This window comes from Rissa tridactyla, chromosome 7 (genome assembly GCF_028500815.1).
Source record: "Rissa tridactyla isolate bRisTri1 chromosome 7, bRisTri1.patW.cur.20221130, whole genome shotgun sequence".
NCBI classification, from domain to species: Eukaryota; Metazoa; Chordata; class Aves; order Charadriiformes; family Laridae; genus Rissa; species Rissa tridactyla.
In genome coordinates this window covers 25,733,903-25,759,537 of record NC_071472.1, presented here as the reverse complement: position 1 = coordinate 25,759,537, position 25,635 = coordinate 25,733,903, and the positions used below count along the sequence as shown (strand labels likewise).

The 25,635-nt window shown below is 44.3% G+C and overlaps 1 protein-coding gene across 5 annotated transcripts in view; it reads right to left on the bottom strand.

Moving 5' to 3' along the window:
• Positions 1-25,635, bottom strand: part of MAP3K20 (mitogen-activated protein kinase kinase kinase 20) — a 96,062-nt gene that overhangs the window by 10,108 nt on the left and 60,319 nt on the right. For 4 of the 5 annotated variants that reach the window (XM_054207728.1, XM_054207725.1, XM_054207724.1 and 1 more), the window contains 5 exons: positions 14,493-14,537; positions 13,639-13,669; positions 13,377-13,516; positions 12,133-12,195; positions 11,065-11,157 (listed from right to left, as the gene is read on the bottom strand). In XM_054207728.1, the coding sequence (XP_054063703.1) occupies positions 11,065-11,157; positions 12,133-12,195; positions 13,377-13,516; positions 13,639-13,669; positions 14,493-14,537 (372 nt within the window). Of the gene's footprint in view, positions 1-11,064; positions 11,158-12,132; positions 12,196-13,376; positions 13,517-13,638; positions 13,670-14,492; positions 14,538-16,513; positions 21,568-25,635 lie in introns of those variants that run through there. The other variant, XM_054207729.1, reaches the window with a different exon arrangement.

The following is a 25,635-nucleotide window of genomic DNA, read 5'->3' as shown; positions in this document are numbered from 1 at the left end:
GGCCAGCCCCGGGGACATCTTGCCAGTCTCACATGTTTCACAGAGGGTCTGTGAAACACCATTAAGACAGTCGCTCAAATAACGGGCAAGAGGTTGAGCTGGTTATTACAGCTCAATTATTTCAGATACCGTGTGCCCAGTGAGGCACTGAGCATCCTCAACTCCGCTCACCTCCAGTTGTGCTACTAATTATAAGCAAGATCAGCTTAGAAAACGATCATAGTGAGTCTAACAGACCTAAGCAATAAAAAGTATCCTTAAATAATCCCATGAGCTGGACATAGGGCCAACATCCAACTCCCGCAAGAGACTGGCAGCTCCGGCAGCATCCTGCGGGACATCCCATGTGGGCTGAGTGCTGGGACTGGGGTCTGTGCCTGTGGCCAGGGAGGCTCCCGCTGGGGACCAGGGACTGCCCGTCCGTGGTGCAAACCAGCCAACATTTGCTGGTGTGCCCGGCAGGTGCTTTGGGGATTAAATACTGTCTGGTGGACTGAGCTCCTCCAAAAATCCATCCCCTGAGGGACAACAGGGCTGCAGTGAAGCAGAGTGTCTCCATCTCCGTGCAGGCAGGAGGGGATCACCCCTTCACAGCCAGGAGCTCCTCCAGATGTGCCAGGGGTTCAGGAGGGTCTGTGTCCACCGCGCGCCACTGGCCGAGCAGGTGTGGTCTCGGCGTTGGCGGGAGACAGTCTTCCCCTCAATTCTGCTCACAATATGCAAAAACTTTCAATGGGGACACAGATGGCCGCTGAGGGCCAAGGGCTTGCATAAGCAGTTATTTGCACACACAAATGTACCGCAGCCTAAAAAGTATCCGTTCGCACATGCGATTATCTGCTAGTGTTTGCACGTGCATCTCTCATAAATGTAACGTAGGAGCTCAGCCCTCAGAAGTCTCAAAGCTTTCAATCAGGCATTGAATTGGCAATTCCAAGATAAAAGAAAACTGGAGTATAATCATTTCCGAACCGCAACAACAAATTATGCTTAGGAAAGCACTTGGCCCTGCGTGTCCATCTGTCCCCATTGAAAGCTTCTGCGTTTTACGAGCAGAGTGGACGTGCGAGTTGGTTTCCGCATCGCCCCGGTGCGAGTTTGAGGGATGGGAACCACGGTCCAGCGGTCAGGGCACTGCAGCGAGGCTGGCAGCCACCGAGTAGTTCAGTTTCCAGTTCTGCCACTGGCTTCCTGAGCAACCTGAGAAGGTGCTGGAGTTGCCCTGTGCCTCCGTTTCCTCATCATGGACTGTCTGTCTTTGCATGTCCTGTTTCGAGTTGTCAGCTAACCAGGGGTTCCGCCTGTCTCTTCCCAGGTAGGTACAGTGCGATGCATCAGCCCTGACGTTGGCTGAGGACCATATGTGCTATGTACCTGAACAACAACTGCGAAGCCAGTTGTCTTTTGACTCCTCCTCGCCTCTCAACCTGCGCTCCTCTCCATCCCACACCATCCATGTGGCCAGACTTTTTTGCAGGACTTCCTAAAGTCACGCTACCTGGATTCCCTGTTGCAGATCGAACCTGAGGCTAGAGACAAGATGCTTTATGACATTTCTAAGTTTTATAAAACCACTTGAGGCAAGGAAAGAACAAAACGTTGACATAAAATACTATCCTCCAGTTAATTCAGTGCATCTCCTGCCGCGAGACCAGTGCCAAGCACCCAAGAGCCAGAGCTGCACCTTGTGCCTTCACTACTCAGGATCTTGTGCTGTTCACTCACATCTCCCCACAGACCACATCTGACAAACGTGAACGCGTTTCAATGAACAACATAAATCAAACAACCGTCTCTAAAGAGGCAGCTGACAAGCTGTGTGCGCCCAGGGGCCGGCAGGCGGTGGGCACCTGCCAGCGCCCAGCCCCTCGCCGGATCCGCCGCGCACACCGGAGCCCTCTCCGCGCGGAAATGCATCGGGCTGCCCCACGCAGCCCTGGATGCATGAGCCCTGCACAAACACCACCTTCCCCGGCTCCGAACTACCACTTCCCAGAAAGAAATATGCTCTCCTGTCCTCCACATCCAGCCCCCAAACCGCCGGTCCTCCTTGGAGTCCTCTCCAGCCACACCGCGCAGACACCAAAAGGGCAAATTACCACGCTCAACGTACCCTCTCTGGTCACTCAAAAACACGTCTTGTTTTATTTGGAAAGGTTTTCATTTTGTGCTATTGTAAAATCATCAGTGGAAAGGGGAAAGAGAGAGAGAGAGAAAGACGGGGAAATAAATAGAGGAGAGAAAGGGAAGGAGAGGCTGGGAGAAAATGAGAAAAGATAGAAAAGAGAAAGAAACAGAGAAGGAAGAAAGGAAGGAAAAGGAAGGAAAAAAGACAGCATCCAGGTGACTTTTGAATCAAGGCACTTGGGAAATATCTAAGATAAGTAGATGGCTACTTGTCTTACAAATTTGGTAACCATTTAATTCAGGCACACAGTGAATAATGTGAGATTTGTGTGCTGCAAAAAGGGACTCATTTCCCCATTTTCCCATTGAGTTTAAGGTTCTTATTTAGCAACGAATGGAGAGAAATGCTCAGCCACTTAAGCAGAAATTTGGGGAGAACATGTACATCAATTCTTTGATGAATTGGAGCCATAAGATTCCTTGGACCGAGACTACATTTAGTGCCAGACGTATGGGAGAAAACAACTTGGGAATGGCTTGTTCCAAATGTCTGGTTGATAAATATACTTACACAAGTCCTTCAAAGAGATTTCCCTGGACATCTTATAATTCAAGCATTAAAATACCTCCCAATATTTATCTGCTTGATTTTGATTTAAATAAATAATTCCAGCTTTTGGGGTTTTTTTAAAAAACAAATCTAGTTTCAGAGGCACAACCAGTAAAACTTTGTGTGAAAGACATTTCCGAATAGCACCTTGACAAAGCCAATAAATCGGCAGCCTCCGCAAATGACTGTAGAAAGGAAAAGCAAATCACACGTGTATTTTGAGCCACTTCTCCTCGGCTTCAAAACAGAAAATAAGAACACTCTAAAAATTAAGTCTCCTGCTCTCTGTGGTTACAATATTCCTTTAACCCCATACACACTAACGTCTGCAACAAAAACCAAAAGGGAAATGAAAAAGATGAGACACAGGCTTTAAACAACAAACATTTCAAGCAACAACAGCTTCAAACTCTTGCTGGGGAGACACCTCATTTTTCAAGGAGGCCCAAAGCCAGGATTCGTTTTAAAATCAGCGGTTGCAATAAACTTTTTTTTTTTTTAAGATTGAAGAAAAATTGGAACTGGCATTGTAGCAGGCAACTGGATATTAGAAGAAAAGTAAGATGTAACACAAGATGAAAAAAATATGAAAAAAAATGTTGGTCATGCTGGTTCTAAAAGTAGTAGCATGTTGATGATTTAGGTCCCCAGAAGCTCCTTTACATTCTTAGCTATTATCTACCTCAGCTGCTGAAACCTGCTGTTTTAAAGGCATTAGAGTTGAACATCTAGTGACAGCACTTGGGTTATTTATCATTATGTATCACCCTGCTACACTATATTTTATTATTCTGGATTTAAAGGAAGATAACACAATTATGGTTAATTTGCTTCTCTTCTTTATATATATAGTGTCATGACCCACCACGGCTTTGTCCCATGAGATATTTTTAACCAAAAAGAAAGCCACAAGAAACTCTCCCTAAAAATTCCATTAATAACCTCTTGTAGCGTGTATAGGTTGCAGGGTCTGGAACTAAGAATGTTTTAATCTCTTCAGCAAAACAATGTCTCATAATGATGTACAGGACTATTGCTGCACTGATGAAGAATCATACATAATTCAGCACCTTTCACTTGGCACCACTGTGATATCCTCATTAGCAGTGGCTCACAGTGGCTGTCAGATGGTGTCCATGCGAATGCAGGCATTATATTGTCTTTGAGATGTGCAGCTGCTTCCATGACACTGCCAGTATATAAAAACATGACGCCAGTTTGTTTTATTTAGTGCTAAACCTTCCAGTTTGTAAAAACAAGGCTGACACAGAGCCTGACATGAGGCAGTGAAAATAATTAGCTCTCATTTTCTCAGCCTCCTATTTCCTTCTCCCCGCTGTGTTCTCTTTCCACTAAACCACCACATGTCAGTCGAAATGGGAGGCAATTAGTGGGCTCATTTCAGTCCCCACAACTGTGCTGAAAAGAAAGTATTTATGATGGCACAATGAACAGCTGAAAGATTAAATAACATTTGCCTTTTGAAAAGAAAATGACTTCTAGCTAAATGGGCAATTTTTGATTATTCTCAAACAAGCTTAGAGTAGTTGGTTTTTAAAATACAAGAAAGGAAAATGAGTCATTTTTAGGTGAAAGAATCAAATAAAACTTGACACAGTAATGCAAATAACTGATGTTTTATTGCAAAATATGTAAATGTGTTATACCCTTAACAATGGCTGGTGTCTCAGGTCAGGGCAGGCTGTTGCCAGCCAGGCTCCAGCGAGAGAAGGTGGCTCCACCGCCGGTTTTGTTTCAGCTGTGCAGGCGGAAAAAAACAGGGGCGGAGGGGAGGCCTTCCAAGAGAGATGGTCTTAAAACGTACAGAAACAAAGCGAGCCAAAGATATATTTATGTTATCAGCTGCCTGGGTGCCTCCTCTGAAAGCCGGAGCCCTTACTCCTCTGCGAGGCAACAGGCACCGGCTGGCTGGAGCTTCGCCTGGAGATCCACAAGGCCCTTTTAACACCTACACAGACCACCCGGCGGCACCAAAAATATCTGTCCCCTGACAGCGCCTTTCTTTAACATCCAGCGCTGTGAAGCTCTGTGCCGCCATGGAGGGGAACGTCATGGTAAATACCGGGCGCCGCTACGTGCTGGGGGGCTGCTGGTGCCTCGAGAAGAGCAGCAGCCGAGACGGAGAGCTCTGCCGTGACAGCGGTGCCGAGCCTTGCCCTAGCGTCTACCAAAAGCTGCCCTTGCCATGTGATCAGACGCCATCGAGGGATATTGCCAACAGGGATTGCTGCGGTTGCAGGCATCATCATCCACACGAGCATCCTGCTTGCGACAGCAGGACTGCGAAGGTGGAAGGGTGGAAAAGACGGGTCCCTTCCCAGAGCGCAGCACGGGTGCCTTCCCCAGCTGTCCAGCCAGCCCTGTCCTCTGGTGGCGTCTCCCACGCACCACTCGAGGGAACAATGCACTGCAGCCGGGCAGCCACCATGTCCCCACCGATGGCAGGGTGGTATGCGGAGGCTACAGCTCGCACACAAGGGCTGTCAGCCCTGACGGATGTTGGCCATGGAGAGGTGGGAGCGCAGGAGCTCAGGAAAGGCACGGTAGTGCCTCTGGAATTGTCCTGTGCAGGCTGGGGACAGAGGCTCCTCTTCCAGGCTTTTGCCTGGAGAGGACACGTGCCAAGTCTACAGACAACTGGGAACCTGTCTGTGCTTCTGGAGATGTATCCATGGCCGAGGCTGTACACACAAGAGACAACATGTGGAAGGCAGCAAGGCAATTCAGAGTAGCCAGGGTACAAAAATAAAGCTTCAGATTAAAAAGTCGAGAAAGTCAAGTGAGCAAATTACCTAGCTGGAAAGCCTATATGCCTCTTCAGGATTATGGAAAAATCGATCATTTCTGATGGGAATCCCTGGCTCGGCACTGCTGACACAAGGATTTTAAAAGGTGTTGGCTGGAGTTTGACCTCAGTTACACACGGACGCTACAGCTGGAGCAATCCCAGCGGAGGTGAAGGAGTTTTACCAGCTCCATCTCGTGTCAAAACAACACGCGGCCCAGAAAAGCCTCTTTGAAAGAAAATACAAGGAGCTCAGATCACTTGCGCTAAACTTCTAATACCCTACCACTGATCCACCTCCTCAGCTGACTACACGAACCAGTTCTTAACGGTGTTGGTTATATTTAAAGGTGGCCGTGTTTTTGTTTTACACCTTAGGTATTGGCTTTTTTCCTTCAGAAGGTATTTACCCCTTTACTGACTACTTATTAGAATAGGCGCAAATCTATGAAAATGGCACACAAACACAGCTGCTCTGATTCTTGCATTAACTATTAGCCTTTAGTAGTGAAAGCATTGTGCTTTGAGATGGAATTAAAGAGAGAAGCTTTAGAAGATGAGGTTTTGAGATAAGGTTAAATAACCCCGCATTAGAAAGTCCAGCGACTTGCAAGTATCTTGCAAAGTAACAGTCAAATAAAACCAATTTCTCTACCAGCTTTACTTACTGAAGTGGGTTAAAATACCTCCAGAGCACGGGGAATATGTACAACAGAGAAACTACAAAATCGGAATTTTCAATTTTAGACCTCAGCCCTTGCTTTATTTTTTTGCCACATTTCTGACGTGAGGAGTACCTTAGGCGGCACATTAAAGTGGTGATGTTATATCACGTCCGTCAGAATAAATAGGAATTATTTTTAAGAAAGTAAAGAACAGTTTTGTCAATGCTGATGAAGTGGGAGGGTGAAGAGGAAGAAGCAGCAGAAATGGTCTCAAGCACTTGGGAACCTGCATTCCAGTTACAACAAATATTTTAGTACCATTTTATCTGGTACTGCCTGCATTTTGCCAGACCGTGTTTCTCCACATGAAGAGTTGGTCACAATGTCTCTCCAAAGTAGCCTTAATATTACATTCACTTTTGCACTACACATTCAAATAACGGCATTAAAATATATCCCACTTTGGATATCCGAGGCTAGAAAATACTTCAGACAGTTAGCAGATGGTTTTGAAGAGGGTCTGCTCCTTACTTCGTCAAATGGAAGGAGAGGTAACGGGGGGAAAAGAAGGCAAAATGGTGAGCCAACTTCAAGGCTTTGTGTTTGGATATAGGTCAGAATGTGCCACGCTCGGTAAAAAATGAAAACATTCAAAGGCATGGTGAAATCTGCCCTTTTGAGGACCAAAACGAAAGAATGCATCAACAGGAGACAAAAAGACTGTGAACCATCCTTCTTAAGGGGTTGGGTGATTCATCAGTGCGGAGCCGACACAGCTCAGACATCTTTCCCTGATTGGGAAATTTTAATGAGCCACCTAGGATGAGAAAGCCATTGAAAATTCCCTCTGCAGTTCTGCGGATCAGCTCAAGCCACAATTGCCAGGGTTTGTTTTTTTACCCTCTTTGGTATCTTGGAGTTAATTGGCATCCCCCCTTTTTTTTTAATTTGTGGTGAAAAAAAAAATCATATAAAATGTCTAAATCTATCACCTTTCAGCTCAGTGGGAATTGTGTACAGAAAGGTCATTAAAAGGAAGTGAATGGAAGTAACCACATAACTCGAGCTACAAGAGTTGGAAAAGAAACCTCTAAAAACCAGGTTAGCTTTGCAGCGCTCACCCCTGGTGCATTCGGAGAGCACGAAGGTCAACTGAGCTTTCATCACCTCCAAAGATGCAGCTAAAAAGGGAAGGAAACCCTAATGAAATGACTGCATCTATCAGATGGTGGAAACCAACATAATCCCACTAGAAGATGCAGTTTAAATTAGATAACAAACCCGAGGCCGGTAAAGTCGCGTGCTGGGAAGTCAACATTTCAGTCAGCGCACAGACACGGCTAAACATTCAAATGCCATCCCAAAGTATATTTTTCAGGATCCTTGCTAAAAGGCACTGCCAATCCTAAGGCCCTTAAGTTTCTGCCTGCTCATGGAGAAGGAGCACTGGTTGTGCCGTTGGATTCGGTGCAGCACCAGGGAGAGGACATCTGTGCCCCGAGGAACCATCTCCACACCTCAGAGTGTGCTGTGGTCTGACCAGCCAACCCATTTCAGTTAACCCGCACCCCTCAAAGGGTTTCTGAGTCATGGACCAGCTCATCCAGCACTTTTATGCCCTGTGGCATTGTGGTATAGAATCACAGAATGGTTTGGGTTGGAAGGGAACTTAAAGATCACCTAGTTCCAACCCTCTGCCCTGGGCAGGGACACCTCCCACTAGACCAGGCTGCTCAAAGCCCCATCCAGCCTGGCCTTGGAACACCTCCAGGGATGGGGCAGCCACAGCTTCCCTGGGCAACCTGTTCCAGTGCCTCACCACCCTCACAGTAAAGAATTTCTTCCTGATATCCATCTAAATCTAGGCTCTTTCAGTTTGAAACCGTTACCCCGTGTCCTATCATCATACTCCCTGATAAAGAGTCCCTCCCCATCTCTCCTGTAGGCCCCCTTTAGGTACTAGAAGGCCACTATAAGGTCTCCCCGGAGCCTTCTCTTCTCCAGGCTGAACAACCCCAACTCTCTCAGCCTGTCCTCACAGCATAGTATGTCACGCTGCCCACCGAGGCTGTGCCCACACCAGAGCTGTAGTTCGCATCAGGAGCGTGTGTTTGTCCCACGTGTGTGTCCTGTCCCATGCTTTGGCAGAGCCACCTCCGAGCGCGTGGACCAGCTTGCTTCCAGGTGCGGTTACACCAGAAGATGAACTACCAGCACTAACGGGAGCTCAGCCCAGGAGACCACAGCAGAGCCAGCCTGGGGTAAAACCCCCAGCATGAACGGCTCCCCGGCTCCGAGCCCTTCCTCTGGCGCCACACCAGCTCCCAGCTGAGCCCCATAACCTCCCTTGACATACACAGGTCTATCAGCCTACACATCACCCGGGGAACACACCTTCTCAACTCGTAACCCAGATTTGAGCTTACTGCCTCTTCTTCCTCATGGCTAAAACAGGAGAAATGCTTCTTAGCTAGGCAGCCGGTCACAGGGACTGATGAGGGGAAAGTTCCTTTGAGGAATTTATTTTTATACTGATGTAGGCCAGCTTTTTAGCTATGAAGATGGTGGAAGGTATGATCTCAAGTGTTTCTGCTGACCCAGTTTTATAAAAACAGGCACCACTCTTTTACAAAGATGGAACAGTAAAAGAAATTTAAACCCTTCGATCCCGGTTTACCCGGTATCTCCAGTTCATTTTGGAACAAACCTGGATGGCAGCAGTAGTTGGCTTAAAGCAGCCTCTAGGGGAGCTAGAAGATTGTATCCAGGGATTTTCAAAGAAGCAAGCTAGCCAAATTTTCTGTACTGTATGTGCCACACCAGTCTTTGTTAGTGTTAATGTTTAATGCAGTTTATGTTGCTCATCCTGCCCGAAAGCTCAGTCAATCTTCTCCTTCCAGTCCACTTTTAAAAAAGGGCTTAGCCGCAACAGCTTTAAAGGCAGCTATGAGTTATTAAACAGACCCTGGACAGAAGCTTCCAGCCCAGACAAACTCAGGTGACAAATGGCACATCCCCTGGAATGGCATGAGGGACGCAGGCGCTGTGGCGTGGTGGACACCAGCGCAGGCATCCCTGGCACGTCCTCGTGGCTGCGGAGGGAACGGCTTCCTTAGGAAGCATCCCAACAGCACACAGAGGACAGAGGACCAAATAGGAGGTCATGGGGAAGGAAGGACCAAAAAACCCAAGGGGTTCTCAGTTGGCACGTCAGAAACCCGCAAAGGTTATGGCAGCACAACGCAGGCCCATCAAACTAGCCCCGTCCTCTTGTAACAATTCAGCTTCTGTCCCATAGACTTTGGGACACTCTCTCATTTGCAAATTTTGCCATCATGGCTAAAACATCCACTTGTCCTCAAACTTAGTAGGCGTTAGCGCGACCTGAGTTTCCTTCCAACACTCAGAGGTCTATTCGCTCCACCTCTCGCTCTTTCCCAGGGAAGACTGCCCACCTCCTTGTGCTAGGGCTCACAACCCGTATTGGAAATGGAAGGGAGATATGAGTTATTTCATGGACTTTTAGTTCCTTGGAGCATTGCACATGGAGAGGAAAGATGCACACACAAAAAAGCAGCTGTACAGCATCATAAGCTACATGTTCTTGAATAAGAACACTGAGACAGTCTAAGTAATTCACGTAGTCATAAAGAAGATTTTCGTAGGGAAAAAAAAGTGCTTAGGATAAAAGAAACAAACAAAAAAAAAGGAAATATCCAGACAAAAAGCTAAAAAGCTTTTTCAAATTGATGAAATGATTTCAGTATGAGTCCAAGTTCCTACCAAGTACAAACCTAAATGCTTTCTCTGCAAGCACCACCAAGTACAGAAATCAAGAGACTTCTGCAAACAATATGCCCTGAAAGCAAAGCAGCCAGATAACACGAGATGAAAGTCAGCCACCCACAAGTTTAGGGTGGACACATAATGCAGATTTGTCAAGCACAAAAGGAAACAAATCCTGCTGTCACAACCCCTGACTCTAACTCAGAAATGCTTTGCGCACCATTTCCACACAGATGACTAATTCTAAAACCCTTGAACTCCGAGTCCACGGCAGGCTGGATAAAGAAAACAAAAAGCATGGGACAAACCTCACTCTCGAGAAAAGACAACCTGGTGGAAATGCTTTGCTGGAACATCTGGACTCGTCAACGCTCCCGTTACTCAGGGCGTGACGAGAGATCCTTGAACCAGCTCGGCTTGGAGCTGCGGTTTGATTAGGATGTGGCACGCTGCTAATTGCCTTCCACCAGCCCCTGCACAGTAGTTTTGCCGTCACAATGTGCCGCACCTTCCCCTCCTGCCTTCCCCAGGACCCTGAGGGAACACAGTCGCCATCGGGACGAGTCCCGTCCCCCGCAGCCGGCAGCCACGCATGCTGCGTATTTTCCAAACTCCTCTCGGTTGCATGAAGTGACACCACCTCTCTGTCGAGACAAAAGTAACAGCTGTCCGCTGACATGAGGCGTACATCACTGCTCAACTCTCCCTTGGAATCAAAGACCGCCCTTTGAATGGGTTTTTCTGCATACCTGGATTGTTATTTCACACCCATGGGGATAAAAGGAACAAAGTAAAAGCCTGAATTACAAAAATTATGGTTAAAAAAATTGATCATGAGGAAAAAAACCTTTCAGTCAAAGCTTTCTGTGCCACTCTTTTCTTCCTCACCTGCTCTGGGGTGCAGTTCCCCGTCATCGATGCAGCCCCAAGTGTCACACTGACATTTGGTCAGCCCTTTCCAAGAGAGGATTGTCACTGCAAATTATATTTTTGTGTCCAGAAGATACTGGACCCTCTGGGCAGTGTCTCTAAAGGCAACCAAATCAACCGATCCAGCGCTCCCAGCTTACCTTTGGACCATTTCCTGGCTTCAAGTGATAACCAAAAACAAGTTCGAGATTCACTACTTTCTCTATGTTTTCTTCAGCTCCACCTGCAGAATCCTGCCAAAAAAAAGGCAAGGTGAGACTTCACATCTACCACAACCCCCTGGGAGACAGCAGCAAGACCTTTGGTGGCAGCAGGATTTGCCTTCAGGGCAGCGGGAAGGAGCCATCGCTCCGATCACGCCGCTCCAAGAGGGGCCAGGGCTTCTGGGTGGGTTTATGGTGGGCAGTGGATGGCACCTGGGAGATGCTGAGCGATTTCTGCTGCTGGCCGAGCTGCTCCGACGCAGCGCTGTGCTGCTGCGAGCATCGTGGCAGGCACTGCCATTGGAATTGCAGCTGGCACGGCCCGACATGGCGGCGAAGCCCTGACTTCCCTTTTCCCCTTCGGGGAAAGCGGTTTCACTGCATGCAAATTCACTTTAAGTGGATTTCACTCTATAGCTGTGCAATAAATAATGAGTAAAAAAGCTACTTCAGGCTTTGGGGTCTAGAATTGCTTGATTAGCTCACCGAATTAAATCAGGCAAATATCTGCTCTGGCAACCCCAAGGTTTCCAAACACTCTCTCCCTTTTGCATGGTTCTTGTTACTGCTATCAGAAACCCAAGAGGTTAACACGAGGGTGACCAGACATTATAAATCATCCTTCTCTCCTGTAACATTAACAAACGGAGGAACGATCAGCTCATCTGGGCCGGGGGTCTGCCATCCTTCAGTGGTGAGCAGTCCGTGGCGCCAGTTACAGGAATGGCTCTTAAGAGTAATTTCTGATTAACGAGAGCGAAGGAATCACAACCAGTAGCCTTTTAATTTAATACTACCAGTTCCAAGACAAAATCTTAGTGTCTCCTTTTATTATCCTATTACCTGTTCTGATGTGACCCATCGCTGCTGTAAACCCTCGCGTTTGTCACAATGCAGAGCTTTGTGCTCCCCCCCCCAACAAACGGCAGGGAAGTTGAGACACGAGAACAGTAAAATACTCCTACCAACACGAGAAGCACTTCTTATATAAACAAGGAGACTTGCCTTAATTAATGGTGGAAAATGAAACAGATTTAGGTAGTCATGGGTTAACTTCTCAATAGCAGTCTAGGAAAAAAAAATAAAAATAAATCAACAAAATCAGATGAGAGTTATTCAGTATCTCGTACTGCAAATACCAGCATGAAAACCAGCGCAACTCCATGCGCAGCGCTGTGTTTTCCACTGTGGATACGTTAAGGCATGTGAGAAGAGTTTAAAACACAGCCCTGCTCTGGAAACTGTCGCAGCAGATCAGCCCCATTTCGCATTCAGGATCAGATCTGCTCAATCGGAGAAAAGAGATGTTTGGGGGGTTGTTTTGGTTGTTTTTATTTACGCTCAATCAACCCAGGAAGCTGAAATCTTTCATTTTGGGCATTATTGACTTTATTAAGTTTCAATAATTTTCCCTGTAGGAAATGTAAATTAAATATATCAGTAATGGTGTGTGGCATGGAAAAAATGAGCAAAGAGGGAATAAATCTGTGTGACCTATGAAGCTAAATTTGCAGGACTAGCAATTAGGATGCAAGTATCTCTTTACTAGTAAATTGTGGTATAAAATCATTGAGACCCAACAGAATTATAGATGCTGCTTTTAGAGAAATCCTTTTCCAAAGCCGACTGCCAGGAAAGTGCTCTCTCTCCTGTGGCTACGGTATTAATACTGTTATTGCTGTCATGATTGTGTTTTCCAGACCGCGATTTTCTTAACTCAATACAAGTATTATATATTTAAAACACGATGAGACAAAGCTTTAAGAGCGAAGCAACCTGGCTGTCAACAAACCACCTTTAAAGTTGTCTAACGGAGTTTTGTTAGTCAAGAGATGTGGAAGTTTAGAAGTTCACCAATTTCAGTTCAAACAACTGTTTTCATATCTGCTCCTCCCTCAGCTAAGGAGAAACCTTCAGGGAGAACTCTCTCTGAAGATATCCAAGGCTTTCTGCCGGGCAAATGGCTCTCCTAGGTGAATCTTTAGCAGTACTGATAGTCCAGCCCACCAGGAAACCAAGAACTGCAGAGGAGTATCAAGGCCACAGCACATTTTCATGCCTCATAAACCGCTCAGGTTGCTTTGGGTTCGAGAGCCATATGAACCTGTAACTCTCAGGTTTTTTTATACCAAATATGTTCTCGATTTGGCCTTACAATTTGTCGTTAATACTACTGAAAACCAATATAGACTCCTTCTTAATATTCACACTACAACCCATTGCAGCATTCAACATATGCTCTTAAATACCTTTAAATGGATGATGTGTCCCCTGGAAACAATTCCCATTTCCTTTAAATCCTCTTCTTCTAGAAGAAGCAATCGTTTCCCAGTGATATGGTGTTCCTTAAACAAGCTAGCATATACATTCATTTCCCCAGAAGTATCGCCTTAAGATAAGAGAGGTTATTCAGAAATCCATAAGGTGCGTTACTGGAGGGAGAAAAAAGGATGAGCAAATGTACAGATATTCAGAAGTGCGAATATGAAGGTACATACGAACAGCTTTTACCTTTTCTAGTAAGTTGTTGCATCCAGAAAAACTGCAAAAAAAGAGGAATCAGTCTTGAAGTTCACATTATCAACATCTTATATTACAGTTACTTGGAGTTTACAAGTAACCATTCTTGTTTAAAACTAAATATAAAAATATCTCTAACTTTATGGATTAAAGGACTCAAGATTACTTTTATTCAGCTTTTAAAAACTGCCTTCTATTTTGCAGCCACCTTCCTCAGTTTATTGTTACAAAGAACAAGAGAAACGACCGAAACAGCAGCTCGGCGATCTGTCACGTGCTAGAAGGGCTGAAATTTCTTGTTTAGCCTTTTAACTGAAGAAAAGGGTAAAAAAGACCCAATGCCGTTCTTTTGTATGAAAGAGAGATTCCACATAAAAAAATTTGTATGAAATTTATGCAAAAAAATGAATTTCATACAAAAAAATTTGTATGAAAGAGAGAATCCACTTTAAAAAACCCTGAACTTTCTTTCAGTTAATTGCCATCCTGGTGGCACACAGTGGGATAAAACCTTCGAACACATTTTGTCCTGTCCAGGACAGGTCTTGGGACACTTCCACGCTCCTTAAACGTTGACTCCGGAACGCCCTCCCGGCTGCCGATGGCTCCCAGCACAGATTATTTTCCGGACATTGGAGAATGTGGCTATTTTAAGAAGGTCGCTGGAGTCCTTAATTTACTCAGGGTCATTTTAAAGCCTTTCTGGGACACAAGTTTCACCCAACAAATATGAGTAAAATCTCACCTAGGTATTCTGATCCGGCTTTCCCTCCCTCCGAACCCACTGCAATTTGTTAGAGAGCTCCAGCAGCGCAATGTCGGCCACGTTAACACAAAATACTCACCACATCTTCTTCGGTCCACGCACAAATATCAAAGGAGGGCAGCAACTGTGTGAGAGAGATGAATTAAAAAGAAAACCGTCTGACCATTTTTCTCCCCTTCACCCAAATTTTACTCTGGTGGCTGATTTTATTCGGTTCCTTCTCCCCTGCAAAGGGCAGGAGTTTAGGCTGCGACTCTTGTACTAAACCCTTGGATTCATGCTGGCTCCAGCAGCACAGTGGTGGTGCTAAATCGATCCCATCGCTTTATGTAGATAAAATTATCAGCAAGTCTCCGACAGAAAGAATTTAGGAAGCAAAAGTAAACCGTCGGAGGGCGACGGACTCTCTAGCTGCCTCTCCTCTGGCTCTGACACTACGGGAAGGTTCTCGCTTTTGCTATGGCTTTGGAACCACCCGCTTTCTGCTGAAAATAATGCTGTGATTACTGCTCTCTCCCAAAGGATGGGTATTTTCTGCCAAAGGAAGGCAAACTGTAACTAGACAGCAGTGAACGCAGAATGTGGAGCTGGGCCACTGTGGCTAGTCTTCCTCTACAGAGAAGTCTCTTTTGGTTTCTGCCAACGCTTGGTAACTGCTCCCCAGAGGCTGGGGGAGTGCGGCGCTTCCAGCCTCCCCCCGAACTGCAGCTTGCGCGGGGCACTTGGTTGAACGCAAGACGGTGTTAGCTCTTGAAGCACAAGGAAACCACGCCGGATGCACAGGAGGGTGGCTGCATTAAGTGGAATTCTGGGAAGATTTGAAAACCGACACAAGAGAAGATGTCACCATAGCACTGACTGCCATTTTACTCATTCAAGCAGATGGTAGCCTGAGCTTCACCATCTTGGCATTTTTATCCTGCTAAAGGGTTAACATTGATCGGTATGTATGTATTTGGACTGTCGGCGTCTCCCACAGGCTCAATACCATGATGTAGTTGCAAACTTACTCGATGTACGTAACATTGACTCAGGCGAGACTCAGCTGGGTTACCCACCAGCCTCCAAGGCTTTGTGACCTCCTCCAGAGAGCCCTGCCACCCACAAGTTCTCCACCCCCCCGGCAGGCGCTCAGCACTGCCTACATCCACTTGGACACCGAGCCATGGGGCAGAGTTGCCCATTAGGTGCCAGCCTGAGCGCTTCCCTGGCTCTCCAGGCACAAGACCAGGGTCTAGTGTAACCCACCCACAACTTCCAGCTTTTGCAGCATCCACATGAAACTCCCACTGAAGCTCTTGTGACTGCCCAACACCCTTTGATTTCTGCCTCCACATCTATGACTCTTTGCTGCTCACCCCACTCTGAGGACTCTTCAGACCTTCTTTCTCCTCCACCAATGTCTCAGCCAAACCTTGCTGGGCACAAGCTATCCATGCAACCAGCTGAAGCCACCTCTGTGAGGAGGACCTAGCAGACCCTCAAACCCACCCCTCTGCTCACTGCTTCCCTGAAAGGGACAGAGCCAAAGGCACGAGGGTGAAGTGGCAGATGGCAAGACGCGTCTGCCAGAGAAAGAGAGACCTTCTTGACGATTTCTCTCTACTACACCATACTTCCAGCCAACATACTCAACCTACCCACTGTTAAGTCCGGCATTCCCTATGCTAGTGGTCACCCCCAGCCTGGGCAGGAGGCTGTGGGCCAAAAGTAGTGCTGGGGGCAACACCTGAGCACACAGGAGGGCATGTGGCAACTGTAAACATCCTTAGGAAGACAGAGGGTTGTGCCTTTTGTAGGCACTTACAAAGTGGCTGGTGCTGCAGAAGGAGCCTGGTAGGATTATTTGTACAACTGAATTGTCTACTGCAGAAGTGCAATATTGCATTTTTAGTTGCACAAGAGATTTTTTTCAGCTTTTCCCATGTTTAAATATAACCAGTGGCAGAATATGTTCTGTATTATTTTGATATTTTTTTTTTAAAAATAGGAGAATAAAGGAGAAATGTCACACAGTGAGTAATACAAGAAGTAACTTAAACCAGCAGACAATAAGGAATCTCTTGTAATACCAGCATTTTACACAGGGACACAGATGCATAAAATTTACTGTCAAAATGTTTATTGCAAAATAGAAGTTCGGAACAAAGAGAAGCAAAGGAAAAAGTTCACATCAAAAGAAAGTTTATGACACCAATTGAGGAAAATGAATACATTCCATGACTTCTTTTTGTTTGTTTGCTTTGGTTTTACACTGGAAAATCAAATCCACAGTGTGAATAAAACAAGACATCATATGTCAAGTGCAATAAAGAGAATAACTGACGCTGCAAGGTTTTCCCACACAGAAGTGTAACATCGCATGTTCCACACAAATGATATATTCAGTTTACAGCACAAGAGTTTTGGCACAGGCGTTGCGCTCAGCATTGGTTTTTTTTTCAGAAGGGAGGATAAAGTTTTCTAACACTGTGAAAATATTTTCTATTCAAATCTCATCGGTTCACACTCGGAAGTGTAAGTAGCATTGACTCCTAGTATTCAGTACAAAACTTTTTCAGTAGTGCAAAAGCAAGAAATGCAGTGGACTATATCTGACTTTAAAAGGCATATGAATATTTAGCACACAATATAAAATGTTTAAAGAAGGCTGCTGGTTCTACAGTTTTAAACTTAAATCTTCACACATCAGAAATCTCTGTGCAGATTTTACAGTGTACACTAAGTCGAAGTCTGGGGGGAAAGGGAAAGGTCTCTCCTCCAGATTCCTACCAGTGCATTTTAAGGGCTGTGAAAATTACTAAATGAACTTATTTTTCTACCTGAACGTTCTACCTAGGACCGTAGTTAAAACTTCTGTCAAGTTAGAGGTCTTATTAAAAACCTGTAAAAGCTGCCTGATTACAGAAAAAGGAACTACAGTGCTAAAGACACACAGTAACGCTGCTGAATACTGAACAGCTATATGCACACTACAGATTTACCGTTGTTGCATCAAATATTTAACTCAGAAAAACCACTTTAAAACCCAGGAGGAAAGAGAATCAACATCTACACAAAACCGCTGGAACGATAAACAAACGCCAAGTGAAGAACGTGACTGTGTGACAAGGAGCTGCTCCAGACCTCACCTCCTGGAAGTCCTTCATGTCCAGAGGAGACAAACTCCATGCCAGGCAGCACGCAACCAGCTGGGGATGCAGCACACCGACACACCGTGCCTTAGGACACTTCCTATTCCAAGGAATTAGTGGTGTGATCATCACAAAAACGACTAGATCAAATTTTTACTCCATTAACTCCCCTCTCCGTTTTTTTCTCCACTGCTGAAGGAAAAGAAAACGGAGTTGGGCATCCTGTCTTGGTCCCAGCGCACCCCATATCTTTAAGAAGCCAAAAGCCAATCCTCACCATTCTTCTCTCAGGGCATTTAGCCATCTGAGTCAACTGTTGGCAATACAACAGCCTGGTAAAAATCAGAAGTTCAGGCCTGGTTCTTACCTTTCCCCTCTTGCCAAAAGCAGCAATATTATTTTACTGCAGATAATTCCAGGGCGTTATGGAAAGTGGAGAAAGCTGTGATCCCAAAAGGCCTGTTGGGGACTAGTGTGCTGAGAGGTGTACGAGGCATGGGAAGGCTTTTGGTGGTTTTGCCCACAGCCCAGAGCAGCCAGAGAAACACCTTGTGAGTTTGGTTAATGCTTTCATAAGCTGACACGCTATATGGCTGTGGATTGCTGTGGAGATCTGGATACCTCGGTGATAATACAGGTAGAAGACAGACTGGGTTGCACTGCAGAGCAAAATCAGGTGTGGAAGATGAAATACTCTGACCTCCTCCAACCAACATACCTGCCCACCACAGCCACTTTCAAAATCTTTATCTAGTGAGAAGCATATCAGAGGCAGAAACCAAAACAGCTTGATTCTCACATATGATTTTTTGGCTTGTGAACTGGAGACATTTGGTATGAAAGTCATCACAGGAAAGTAAAAATGCAATCAATACTTTTTTTTCTTTTTTTTAAATAAGCATAGCTAATATCCTAACTATCACACTATTGCAAGGGAATTGCACCAGAAGAGTCTGTCATGTTACCACCTTCTCTAAAATTCAGGAACCATTGCTACTTTGAACGCACAGGTAAGTTTTACAGGAGTTTAAATTTTTCCTTAAAATAGCTTAATTTGCTTTGACAAAGAATGTATGGGGAAAGAAAAGGGAAGGGGAAAAAAATCCATCTTTGTGTCATTAAAAAATACTGGAACTAAGTAGACAGCTGAAACTCCTATGGGCATGCTACCAAATTCTGATGATATTTTGCTGAAATAAGATACACGCCTGGGTAAGCACAAAACCTTGATGACAGACTTAAATCTTGTGATTTTGCAACTATGAAACCCTGTGTCATACTACTTAAGGATTATTTTTATTTTTGTAAAGATGAAGGAGTAGATTTACAAATTGAGCTAAAACCCATGCAAATATAAATGTGCACGAAGTGCTCTGAGATTGTCAGATGCTAAAAAAGCGCAAAACATCAATGCTAGCGACAGATTTTTTTGTTTTTTTGAATATTAAATGTACTGAACCAAATTTCATTTTCAGTTAAAGCTGTACAACCCTACACCGCTTACGTGGTACAGTAATTTATGCACAATGACACACATCTTAAAATCTAAAGTGCACGTATTAGATTACACAAATCCATCAAATTTTCCTGGGTGCAAAGTGGCAGTTACAAAAATAGTATCATTGCTGTGGGTGCTAGCAGACATAGACTTACAAAAATAGTACAAATCTGAACTGGAAACAGCCTATTTGCTCTTATTTCCATTTAATTGTTTGCCCTTCAATGTCCCTTTTCCTCCCTAAAATCGGGTTGCTTTGATGGACCTAAGAAGCCACCCCTACCAGCGCTGAAGGAGCAAGTTTCTCCTTGGGATACTCCATAGTCTTATTACATCATTTAAATTACAAATCTCTCGTGAGAAAAGCTGCCTGATACAAGAGGGTTAACATCAAGCCAATGGATTTCAACCATCAGGAAGAAGGTGGAATGTAGGAACCACATCCTACAGAAACGAAGCATCTTGGAGGGTCTAATTCTGTGTGAAGTGAGAGGAGCGGGCAAGCTCGAAGCGCAGCACTCGCTGCCTTGCAGGTTACCAGACCAGTGCTGATGCTTAAGGATAAAACAATTCTCTCTCACAACCCGAAGAGGTGCCCGCTCATCACTCTAGAAAAACTCCTTCAAAGAACTTTCTCTTTTCTTGAGTGAACATGTAATGATTTCAGGCCTGCTGTTATCTAATGTATCCATTTTTCTGTAAGCTATCTACAAAAACACTCGCCATAATATGTAGGTTAGAGCTGTGTAACAGGCAAGCCTATAATTAAAGAAGCCACTCAAAAACAGAAGTTTTCATAAAAGAAACCCCTCCAGTAATTGAGAACGGAATTTTGATGGCTTATTCCCACTACAGCTGAACTAGACAGTAACGTTTTCCTTTTGAAATGCTGCCCTTCTTCCTTGGGCAAATATTTTACATCATCTTCCTTTCTAACCTGCATTTGTGTTAGCGCTGGTTTCCCTCCCTCCTTCTGCATCACCACTAAAGGGGTCATCAGGAGAAACGTACTCACTGCTCTCAACATAAGTGCCTGGCAGGCAATTATTGCAGCAGATTGTTACACACTGAGTTTTATGGTAAGTCGTAACAGCGGTGGCAATACCTTAAAAGTGATTTAGCTGCAAAAAAACAGGTACGCAGAGACTAGTAAATATTCCTCGCATTACCGCCATCATGGAGAATTTCACGTAAGCCACAGTTGCAGGACCCAAGCTGAAATGTCATTGTGGCTTCTCTTTGTCCTTTCATAAGGGTAGCACACACGGTTTAGGAGATGCAACAGAAGCAAAATTTACTAACACCGATTTTTACTCTCAGGTACCAGAATAAGTCCATCAAAGTTAATGAGGCTTCCTGAATTTACATCAACATAACCGAAAATTAGCTTCTAGATCACAATATCTGATAATAGATGCAGAGGTCTGATTGCAGTTCGCTTTGCTGGAGTGAATTATATACACATGCATACACATGTGAGGGGGGAAAAAACATCATCTACTAAAAGGGATTATCTGGATTCTGCTGCTATTCAGTTTTTAAACTGTGTATTTAACTAACCCCTCTCTTCCCCTCAACCAAGCTTATCTCTTCCTAGAAACCTATTTGTGACTTCCCACAATGTCGCCTTGAAAAAGGCTTTAAATTAGAAACACAGCAAACCCCTTCACTGCAACAGTAAAAAAGAACGGACTACAGAGAACAGCAAATCTGGAAGTACAAGTATATTCGTATGATTGACAATGAAAGGGGTAAGGGAAATGACAAAAAACACAAAAGAAAAATGTGAAGTACATTAATTGCATTAAAGGCATTGAAGTTTCCCCCAGTGTAGTCAGATCTGAAGTTTATCAAGCCATAGTTTCTGTAATCAGGCATCAAGAATTATAATCACGGTTCTTAAAATAATAATAATCTCAATTAGTTCGGAAAGTTTAGTTCCAAATTTCATCAAAGCAGAAATAAGTCAGCACAATCTAAACAAAAACAACATGTCTTTCTACACACAAACATGCTCAGCCTGGAAAACGTCTCGCTTTTTTTTTTTTTTCTTTTACAGGATTTAAACAGACCAAACTGACAGGATTCTCATTCTAAAACTTTATTGTTTTGCTTTACTAAAACCGATTTCAGGGTTAATTCTATAACTGATTTCATTCGCTGCTATCATCTGTGTCATCAAAATAATCATCATCATCATCGTCATCTGACCAGTCGAATTCACTGAAACCCAAAGCCATGTTGATTTTCTTTCCTTTTCTCATAGAGGTGGTTTTAGAAGAATTCTTTTTGGCTTGCATGTTTATCTGCATTCCAGACTGCAGGACAGATCCTGCTTGGTTCAGAGAGAAGATATCCCCAAAGCCCGTCATCATCAAGGCCTTCAGACTTTGGTTCATGCCAGCTACCTCCCCGTTACTTGTTGCTGTGATCTGACATGACATCTCTGCACTGTTTGACTCCTCTGTTTTAGATTCAAAGTAAGACTCCTCAGACATTCTTGCAGCAAGAGGTAAGAAAAACTATTTAGAGGAGGAAAGGACAGAGCAAAAGTGAAAGTTAGAACCAATTTAAAAATCAAGGAAAAAAGACACCACCAGATTAGTTGGCAATCAACAGAAAGCACAACGATTAGTGAATCTAAACACAGAGAATTCATTTAACCAGACAGCTTCATTCTGGGGTCATTGTTCTTAAACAAAAGTGCAAAATCACTGAGTCGCATGGCAAGAACCACAGGTAGCAGAGCTTTCGTGACAAAAGATTCAAACTCTTCAATCCTTCATTTTGTACAGTGTAAAACCGCACGTGACATTTCCCAGCCAGGGGGACTTGCTCCCAGGGCAATGCGGGTACAACAAAAGCCTGACTGAGTTGCTTAATTGAACCTTTCAGGATTGAGGAATAAATCACGTTAAGATCAGAGAACCCCAACAAGCTCCCGAAGTTTGGTGCAGAAGTAGCAGCCCTCTAACATCAGAGCTAACAGCAGCAGTATTATTTGTGCAGAGGCCGGTTTGGGGCGTATGCTCAGAAGGAGAGGAAGGGGTCACCCTGCCACGGCCGCAATCAGAAACAAGCCTCTCACCAGTGCAAAGGACACAGGAACTGGCCTCCAGCCCGCACCAGCACCTTGCTTCTGGAAGCTGTCCCCAGGAGGAGCAGGCAGGGAAAGAGGAGCTGTTTGGTCAGCTGGTCAGCTTCTTCAGCTCGGGTGCCTTTTTTTTTCCCCCCATTTCTTTATATTTTTTTTTAAGTGATATCAATAGGTATCAATAGATACACACCATTTGGTTGTACATCATATTAAATCCCTACTGATTTAATTTTCACCTACAGATAATGGCATTTTCCTGACCCAATCTGTTTGTAATAACAAATGGAATGTGCCCTCTCCAGCTAAATAACGATCAATGCCTCTTTAGAGTGGCCGGGCTAGTACCATCTGTGACAGGCTTGCCTGTTCTTCTCAGGGAGTAAAAACTCAGGAGTTTCACCCCAAATTAAACTACCTACTAAAGCAAGAGCAGGGGAGCTGTGTGCAGACACCTGAACTGGCCTTTCTTTCAAAAGCTGTTTGCAAAACTACCTGCCCAAAATCCATGGTTTTCCACATCTTTTTTAACCTAATCAGAAAACTGGCGGAAGAGTCAACGGCGGTTGGTCCCAACGAGTTACAGGGGTCATTACAGTGATGCCCTGGTCCGTAACATAGGAGGCTTCCTGGCCAGGCTGCTCAAAGAGTGCCTGTTTGTTGTCAAAGCCACTTACATTGGCAAATTGTCTGTCGTTAAAAAGGGCAATATCCGTGTTTTGTTCCTCTCAAGTTTTCCCTACTTATATAGGCTTTCCATTTGTGTCGTGGTTAACAAAAGCTAGTGGCTAAAGCTTAAGAAATAAAAATAAAATTAAGAAGTCAGGGAGATGGGGTGCCCTAAATACTCTTCATGTGTCCTATGGTTAAGTGATGAAGGAACCTGCAGCTAAGCTTCTGTACACCTGGCTGTACGGGACAAAACCACACCATCACCAGAGCATTACTCGGATCAAGGACACCAAAAGCTCCTACTGATAAAGAGAAGGAATATTTTAAAAACATGATCTAGCCACGGAAACAAGATGCCCAGCATAAATGATTCATCGCCAGGTAGTTCTTCCGTCAGCTATTGGCGTTTCAGTCACTTTAGATCCATGGAAACCCACCCACTGGGAAGAATTCCCCATAAAAATCAATAAAGCTGCATAACAGCTTTCCCCTAAAACACGTTTCTGGGTCAGTGTTTGTGCAATACCTGGCAGTGGGTAAGCTGTGAATGGGCCATGACTGTGGCTCATTTTGTGAGTTATAATCACCTTACTACCTCCTTATTTTGTCCTCTCGTTATCTGGAGAGCAGAACCTTTGCGACTGGACCTGCCTTTGTCGCATTGCATATGACAACTATCGTGAAGAGACTTTTATAGATGGCTAGGATCCCCAATCTCTGTGCAAGCCACTGTTCTTAAACGACCACCTGCAGGGGCATGGCACCACATGTGAGCATCTGGATGGATTTCATGTCTTGCTGACTGTCTTCCTCTAGATATGAGCTTCAGCTTAGCTACCTACACTCTCTTCTTAAAAGTCAGGTCCTCTTTCAAAAGAAGTCTCCCATTTCACTACAGCCGTGGATATATTTTATTCCCCCAAAAGGCTCCGTATCCCCTTGTGCAAGAGGCTCTTGGAGATCTGCACAAAGGGAATTTGCAAGGATCAGACTCAAAGGTGTCTGTTGTATGAGACACAGCAGAAACAGGGTCAAAACAAGAGCAGGGAGAAACACTACTTTCACTGAAGTGTTTCTAAAGATTGGCCTCATCCTTCTCTCATGCTGATGTGTGTAAAGCTATAGTTTATTCTTTGGAGTGGGAGCAGCCTGCCACTCATAGCTACCTACCACGCAGGATGAAGCTTCTACCAACCCTAAAACACTGGAGAAACAAGTCACAGAGACAGCTTTCGCTGTCCTCCTTCCACTTGGTTTGAGTTTCTCCTCCTGGACACCACTTTAACAGTATCTACTGGCCTCTGGTCTTTGCTGCAGAGTGAAACGAGGAAGTGACTGTGAAGTGCAGAGCGGGGATGACAGTACCAGCTAAGACACAACAAGGCCTAGCATTGGTTAAGAACCAGGTATAAGCCTAGTTGGCTTGTGTTATTAGCTCTGGTTGCCGTATCCTTACTACTATTCTTACAGCCAAGGTAGCTTAAAATCGCGCAGAGCACCTCCCTGTTGCAATCCTCCAGTTTGACGCCGGTGAGCGGACGTACCCTGAATGAACCAAGGGAGGGAGGGAGACACTTGACTCCAAGGATTACAGCTTGCAAACAGAACGCCGGGGGGTATTTTGCAAATGGTTTACAGCTATGAGTTTAAAATATAGCTGTATTTGTAGAACTTCATTTGCTATGAAAAAAACAATCCTGCTTGAACAAGCCAATTTTTGTCAGTATGTCAATTTTTTTTTCCAACAAAACAGCGCTTTTTTAAAGCCGTTCCATGTTAACAGTTCACTAAAGATCTATGGGAAAAACAAATCTATATTTCTCTATTAGAGGAAATTGCATTTAAATGCCATAGGAGAGTTGGGTTAATGTTATGCAGAAAGATAGTTCATGCTTAGCACAATAGGCCTTAGCACAATGCTTTATTCTTCCAGCAATGCCAGCACTAAGTGAAAAGTAGAAGTCATAAGCAAGTACAGCATAAAAAAAAAAAAAAACAAAACCCTAGGGTCTTGCTCGTGAAAAGATTTGCTCATTAAGGCTGTGTCTCATGCTGTGCTCAGGATAGATGACGGCCCACAGCTCAGTTACTGGAAGTTTGCAAGCGTTAAAGCAGGCATACAGATATCTGCTGAGAACATACAGTATCTGCACATAGGAAAACATTCATTCTTCATGATTTCATTACTGCGTATGTTCACAGCTGGAACATGAATGCAACTTAATTCAAACAATAGCAATAAGCTTAAACACAAGTTGTATGTAAATGGGTCTGGTTGGAATGAAGGTTGTAAGTAGGATAAAATTGGGCATAAAAAAATCATATGTGACTGCAATCTCAATTTGGTATTTGTTTTATCTAGTGCTTTAAAAACAAGTAGGTAATGCGGTATTTTTTTTCTTAACAACAATTCTGTTGTAGTATGTCTAGCCATGCACCAACCCTGTGGTCCTCCCTCTGCCAATCAGTAGTCAAAAGCATCACATTTCGTTAAGAAACTCAGGATAATCCAAAGAAGGTTTTTTGTTCAATTTATTAATAGAAATGTGGCAATCCTAACAGCTAATAACTGGACAGTACAAGAATGTTAACTATGGTTATGAACAAAGCCCTAAATTAACACATCAAATTTTGACCCCCTTTTTCACAGAATGGAAATTTGCTTCTCCTCCAAGAAAAAGAACAAAATAAATAAATAAAAAATCCACATAAGTTTCTCAAGCCGCCTTCTGCAAGAAACAAATGATTCTTACATTTAAGACCAAATCCTGCATCCATTAAAGTCAACAACTTTCTAGTTGAAAAATGAATTTATTGAATGCAA